General features: G+C 51.3%; 1 protein-coding gene across 2 annotated transcripts in view; it reads left to right on the top strand.

The window, feature by feature from the left end:
* The window catches only part of LOC133129467 (myocyte-specific enhancer factor 2B-like), an 18,142-nt gene extending 11,508 nt beyond the window's left edge, over nucleotides 1–6,634 (top strand). Inside the window, exons 6-9 of one of the 2 annotated variants that reach the window (XM_061243583.1) lie at nucleotides 350–459; nucleotides 843–954; nucleotides 2,224–2,332; nucleotides 5,127–6,634. In XM_061243583.1, the coding sequence (XP_061099567.1) occupies nucleotides 350–459; nucleotides 843–954; nucleotides 2,224–2,332; nucleotides 5,127–5,442 (647 nt within the window). In that variant the 3' untranslated portion in view covers nucleotides 5,443–6,634. Of the gene's footprint in view, nucleotides 1–349; nucleotides 460–842; nucleotides 955–2,223; nucleotides 2,333–5,092 lie in introns of both variants that reach the window. The other variant, XM_061243584.1, reaches the window with a different exon arrangement.
* Nucleotides 6,635–7,500: the final 866 nt, after the last annotated feature.

Genomic DNA, 7,500 nt, shown 5'->3' with positions numbered 1-7,500 from the left:
TGAGAATATAACATTTTAAACGGGCGTCATTATGAGGGCATCAATGAATTAGAAAGTAAATGAAATAGTACAATAAAATACAGCACTACCTCAAAGGCAAACATGTCCTGCCTCTGCTGGAAAAAAGATTGCATTAATGCTGTGTGTGTGTGTGTGTGTGTGTGTGTGTGTGAGTGTGTGTGTGTGTGTGTGTGTGTGTATGTGTGAGTGTGAGTGCGTGTGAGGGAATTCCAAGTAGCAGTAATGTTTAGTGAGAAAGCAAGTAGCCTCTTCTATAAATCAGGACAGAGATAACATTGCATTGCAACTTCCTGTTCCATACTTCCTGTTTGTCTTCGATCGCCTGCAGGTATTGGCTGCTCAGTGTATTCCCATGGCAACCTGAGCCTGGGCTCTGCCAACCGGCGAATGGAGGTGCAGCCCTCCCTGATGGACAGCCACGGCAACCTGAGCACGGCAGTGAGTGCAATGCGTTTACCAACAGCAGCCGGTGCTTTTGTCCGCGGCCACTTACAGTTGATTAGACTAAGCAGGGGACAATCCCACCCTGGAGCAATGTGGGGTTAAGGGCCTTGCTCAAGGGCCCAACGGCTGCATAGATTTTATCCTGGCTAGACCGGCGCTTGAACCAACAACCGTCCGGGTCCCAGTCAAGCACCTTAGCTGTAGCACTGAACCTTTCCTGTGTTTTACTTTTTCCTGTGTTTTAATGTGTTTAAAGCTGTGTGTGAATACATGGGTGCTGCGGTAGTTTAATGCAGAATGAATCAGGCCTCTGAATCTGGAAGTCAAGGTAGCCGCCACCACCTCATGCTGACTGCTGTTCCTTGCTCCTCCTGCAGAGGGCGCTGTATCACAACATTTACCCAGGAAACCACATGGTTGCCATGGAGAAAGCTGGCCTTTTTGGGCACTCCCTCGGGGGGTACAGGGTCCCCACTGCTGTGCCTCTTGGTGAGTCCCCTTCCCCAGAACAGTGGGCTTCAATAAAACTACATTTGGTGCCTCTCTCTTAGCTTATTCTCTCTATAAGGCGATATACTATTTTTCACATTTGGATAAAAGTGATGATAGATGGTAAGCCGAGCAGACAGGAAACTTCGACTGTGGTAGATAACTCCAAGAATATGTTTTCTTATGAATAAAAAAAAATATCTCCGTACCTCCATCTCTTTATTGCCCATTACTTTTGATTTTAATAGTTTTTATCAAGTTTTATCAAGTTCCCTTTGGTGCTGTCAAAATCAGAAAATAAGACACTTTCTTATGCCCAAATTAGACACTGTACTGTGTTGTGTAGTGTGTTGTGTTTATATTGTGCATTTTGGTGTGTACTGTGTTGTGTTTATATTGTGCATTCTGTTGTGTACTGTGTTGTGTTTATATTGTGCATTCTGGTGTGTACTGTGTTGTGTTTATATTGTGCATTCTGTTGTGTACTGTGTTGTGTTTATATTGTGTATTCTGGTGTGTACTGTGTTGTGTTTATATTGTGTATTCTGGTGTGTACTGTGTTGTGTTTATATTGTGTATTCTGGTGTGTAGTGTGTTGTGTTTATATTGTGCATTCTGGTGTGTACTGTGTTGTGTTTATATTGTGTATTCTGGTGTGTAGTGTGTTGTGTTTATATTGTGCATTCTGGTGTGTACTGTGTTGTGTTTATATTGTGTATTCTGGTGTGTACTGTGTTGTGTTTATATTGTGCATTCTGGTGTGTACTGTGTTGTGTTTATATTGTGCATTCTGTTGTGTACTGTGTTGTGTTTATATTGTGCATTCTGTTGTGTACTGTGTTGTGTTTATATTGTGCATTCTGGTGTGTACTGTGTTGTGTTTATATTGTGCATTCTGGTGTGTACTGTGTTGTGTTTATATTGTGCATTCTGGTGTGTACTGTGTTGTGTTTATATTGTGCATTCTGGTGTGTACTGTGTTGTGTTTATATTGTGCATTCTGTTGTGTACTGTGTTGTGTTTATATTGTGCATTCTGGTGTGTAGTGTGTTGTGTTTATATTGTGCATTCTGGTGTGTAGTGTGTTGTGTTTATATTGTGCATTCTGGTGTGTACTGTGTTGCTATTTCATGATTGTGGTTGTCATTGCCGCCAAAGACTCCCAATATGGAAAATAAAGTTTTATAATTCTAATTATTCACCGGGCTATATTTGACGGGGCAGTTTTTGAGGGCACGTGATGACTTCCTGTTTCCTGTCACCCGTTAGAGTACACCCACCCCGGCTCCGCCCACTCTGCCAGCCTGCAGCGAGGCGCAGTGGGGCCCTGGCGCACGTCACATGACCCAGAAGTGCAGGCGTCTCTGGGAGGCCTTGGGTAAGCCTGTCCGTCTGCCTCACCCTACCCCACACACGTCCATCTGCCCCACCCTACCCCACACGTGTCTGTCTGCCCCACCCTACCCCACACACGTCCATCTGCCCCACCCTACCCCACACACGTCCATCTGCCCCACCCTACCCCACACGTGTCTGTCTGTCTCACCCTACCCCACACGTGTCTGTCTGTCTCACCCTACCCCACACACGTCCGTCTGCCCCACCCTACCCCACACGTGTCTGTCTGTCTCACCCTACCCCACACACGTCCGTCTGCCCCACCCTACCCCACACGTGTCTGTCTGTCTCACCCTACCCCACACACGTCTGTCTGCCCCACCCTACCCCACACGTGTCTGTCTGTGTCACCCTACCCCACACACGTCTGTCTGTCTCACCCTACCCCACACGTGTCTGTCTGCCCCACCCTACCCCACACACGTCTGTCTGTCTCACCCTACCCCACACACGTCCATCTGCCCCACCCTACCCCACACACGTCCATCTGCCCCACCCTACCCCACACGTGTCTGTCTGTCTCACCCTACCCCACACACATCCATCTGCCCCACCCTACCCCACACGTGTCTGTCTGTCTCACCCTACCCCACACGTGTCTGTCTGTCTCACCCTACCCCACACGTGTCTGTCTGTCTCACCCTACCCCACACATGTCCATCTGCCCCACCCTACCCCACACGTGTCTGTCTGCCCCACCCTACCCCACACGTGTCTGTCTGTCTCACCCTACCCCACACACATCCATCTGCCCCACCCTACCCCACACACGTCTGTCTGTCTCACCCTACCCCACACACGTCCATCTGCCCCACCCTACCCCACACGTGTCTGTCTGCCCCACCCTACCCCACACACGTCCATCTGCCCCACCCTACCCCACACACGTCCATCTGCCCCACCCTACCCCACACGTGTCTGTCTGTCTCACCCTACCCCACACGTGTCTGTCTGTCTCACCCTACCCCACACACGTCCGTCTGCCCCACCCTACCCCACACGTGTCTGTCTGTCTCACCCTACCCCACACACGTCCGTCTGCCCCACCCTACCCCACACGTGTCTGTCTGTCTCACCCTACCCCACACACGTCTGTCTGCCCCACCCTACCCCACACGTGTCTGTCTGTCTCACCCTACCCCACACACGTCTGTCTGTCTCACCCTACCCCACACATGTCCATCTGCCCCACCCTACCCCACACGTGTCTGTCTGCCCCACCCTACCCCACACGTGTCTGTCTGTCTCACCCTACCCCACACACATCCATCTGCCCCACCCTACCCCACACACGTCTGTCTGTCTCACCCTACCCCACACACGTCCATCTGCCCCACCCTACCCCACACGTGTCTGTCTGTCTCACCCTACCCCACACGTGTCTGTCTGTCTCACCCTACCCCACACGTGTCTGTCTGTCTCACCCTACCCCACACATGTCCATCTGCCCCACCCTACCCCACACGTGTCTGTCTGCCCCACCCTACCCCACACGTGTCTGTCTGTCTCACCCTACCCCACACACGTCCATCTGCCCCACCCTACCCCACACGTGTCTGTCTGCCCCACCCTACCCCACACACATCCATCTGCCCCACCCTACCCCACACGTGTCTGTCTGTCTCACCCTACCCCACACACGTCCATCTGCCCCACCCTACCCCACACGTGTCTGTCTGTCTCACCCTACCCCACATGTGTCTGTCTGTCTCACCCTACCCCACACGTGTCTGTCTGTCTCACCCTACCCCACACGTGTCCGTCTGTCTCACCCTACCCCACACACGTCCATCTGCCCCACCCTACCCCACACGTGTCTGTCTGTCTCACCCTACCCCACACGTGTCTGTCTGTCTCACCCTACCCCACACACGTCCATCTGCCCCACCCTACCCCACACGTGTCCGTCTGTCTCACCCTACCCCACACATGTCTGTCTGTCTCACCCTACCCCACACGTGTCTGTCTGTCTCACCCTACCCCACACACGTCCGTCTGCCCCACCCTACCCCACACACGTCCATCTGCCCCAGCCTACCCCACACGTGTCTGTCTGTCTCACCCTACCCCACACACGTCCAACTGCCCCACCCTACCCCACACACATCCATCTGCCCCACCCTACCCCACACATGTCCATCTGCCCCACCCTACCCCACACATGTCCATCTGTCTCACCCTACCCCACACACGTCCAACTGCCCCACCCTACCCCACACATGTCCATCTGCCCCACCCTACCCCACACATGTCCATCTGCCCCACCCTACCCCACACGTGTCTGTCTGTCTCACCCTACCCCACACATGTCCATCTGCCCCACCCTACCCCACACGTGTCCGTCTGTCTCACCCTACCCCACACATGTCCATCTGCCCCACCCTACCCCACACATGTCCATCTGCCCCACCCTACCCCACACATGTCCATCTGCCCCATCCTACCCCACACATGTCCCACCCCACCCCACCCTACCCCACACATGTCCCACCCCACCCCACACATGTCCCACCCCACCCCACCCTACCCCACACATGTCCATCTGCCCCACCCTACCCCACACATGTCCATCTGTCCTACCCTACCCCACACATGTCCCACCCCACCCCACCTTACCCCACACATGTCCATCTGTCCTACCCTACCCCACACATGTCCATTGCTCAGGGGCCCGACGGCTGTGGCCCCAGTAGGGCCTGAGACGCAGTCTGACCGGCCGATTCCACTTCGCCGTTTGCAGGATGTCGAGTGGAGGGTGTTTCTTCCCAACGCAGGTCGCCACGGCAACCCTGCCACCTCACCCCTCCCCTTCCCCGCTCGGCCTCAGCATCAAATCGGAGCGGGCCTCTCCTGAGCAGGCCACGCCCCCTCCGGGGCAGCGGGCCAATCCGGACCCCTACCCGCCCAGAGGGAGGGAGGAGCCTCGCAGAGCAAGCTCCGCCTTCCTGCTCAGCGCTGCCAAATCCCAGCCGGAGGGAAGAGGTGGACTCAGGGTCGGCCAATCGGAGCCCCTTCCTGATCCCGCGGCGGTGCGATCTTCGAGATAACCAGCCCAGCGTGGTAAAGGACAGGGCTTGGCATGTGGGATAAAAAAAATATTTATTAACTCTTCATTTTACAGCCTGTTGATTGCAGGGTACTGACGGGGGGACACAGCTACTGGGGTCATTATTAGGGCACGGCTGTGATTTCAGGGGTAAGTGCTGTGAAACAAAGGGAGTAAGTACCATCCGTAAGCACTAACCACAGCTTCATAGCACTTACCTCTGAAGTACTAGGCTGTAAGATAAAGTGTTGCCAAATATTTCATTAATAACACATATTCATATTTAAAGTGAATAGTTTATTACTTATATGTTTGGCACTTATTTGGCGTAAGTGCTACATTTCTGACAAGCTTGCAACGGCAAAGGAACTTAATAAACGTCCAGTGAGTGATTCTTGCTCAGGGAATTTTAATTTTTCATATGTGTAAGTATAAGGCTCTATGTGTGTCAGTTACAGCAAGAGAGGATTAAAGCATGGAGCTCCTTTCAGTTAAACTCGCCTTTTAATGGGTTCTGTATGTCCATGATGATGATGGTGGTGATAGTGATGGTGATGATGATGGTGGTGATGGTGATGGTGATGATGGTGGTGATGGTGGTGATGGTGGTGATGGTGGTGGTGATGGTGATGATGATGATGGTGGTGATGATAGTGATGATGGTGATGGTGGTGATGATGATGGAGCCAGTGAAAATCATATTAAAGGAAAGACCAGAGGTTTAAGAAAAGGAGATGTTAGTAGATGAAAGTAGTTTGTTGAAAGTTTCTGGATACTGTACATATCAGAAATGTAACGAAGTAGGAAGGTGATTATGTGATCTCGCGTAGGTAAACATAAGATCTGTATTCCAGTGAATCCAAAAACTCTGCCCTGTTCCACAAAGCAGGATTACTGAGTTAGCTGGATAACTGTAACTCGCTAATCCCTCTTCCTGAAATACCCCCCTGGTCTTGTCTTGAAGGCATTTTCTTTTAGATTGCTGTGAGAAACCTCTGATGAAGAAAAGTTCATTCATTTCAGAAACAAAGCCATATTTTCATTTTCTTTTTCTTTTTTAAAACATGGTTCTTGTTGGATACTAACTGCACTCTGCTTAAATGGCGTCCATAGATATGTAGATACCCTTTGCGCTTGAAGCTTGACAAATATGCATATTTACCATTCCACGCACTCAAATGACATTTTCGCCCCGGAAAAGAGAACTGTATCAAATGTCCACTTGATCTTCCTGTATATTTGTACCACATCTACTACAAAAAAAGCAATAAAATTGTATTTATGCATTTAAAGTGTGTGTTCTAAAGCTGTAACATTATTTCGGGGGGGTGGGGGGGGGGGGGTGTGTGTGGCACGGATGGTGCAGTGGGTAGCACTGCCGCCTCACAGCAAGGAGGTCCTGGGTTCGAATCCCCGTCGGCCGGGGCCTCTCTGTGTGGAGTTTGCATGTTCTCCCCGTGTCTGCGTGGGTTTCCTCCAGGTACTCTGGTTTCCTCCCACAGTCCAAAGACATGCAGGTTAGGCTGATTGGAGAGTCTAAATTGCCCGTAGGTATGAGTGTGTGAGTGAATGGAGTGTGTGCCCTGCGATGGACTGGCGACCTGTCCAGGGTGTATTCCTGCCTTTTGCCCGATGTATGCTGGGATAGGCTCCAGCCCCCCTGCGACCCTGTTCAGGATAAACGGGTTAAGACAATGGATGGATGGATGGATGGATGGATGGTATTAAGAGTTCCGGCATCAAGAACAGAAAGCTACTATCAACGCCCCCACATGACTGTAACGGTCTTTGCTTGTAGCGCACATATTCGGCCACAAGAGGGCGGCCTGTACCCGGTCCATGTGGTCCAAACGGTATCCCCTCCGATTGCCTGACGAAGGAGGACAATCAAGGAATCGGGAGACGGTCGGAAAAGTTTAATGAGAGGAGCGCGTGGCGCATTCTGTTCTGCGATGGTCACGACTGCAACAGTGGTTGTTTTGGGTATTTGCCGTGGAATAGGAGCCGATTGGTCTTTTAATAGGATTTTATTTTATTTCAGTTCCGCGTGAATATAATCATATAACAGCGTATTTAACCAATAATAATAATAATAATAATAA

Source organism: Conger conger, chromosome 5, assembly GCF_963514075.1.
Source record: "Conger conger chromosome 5, fConCon1.1, whole genome shotgun sequence".
Taxonomy (NCBI): Eukaryota; Metazoa; Chordata; class Actinopteri; order Anguilliformes; family Congridae; genus Conger; species Conger conger.
Note: the sequence above shows the minus strand (reverse complement) of the source record. Positions and strands in the feature narration are given on the sequence as shown.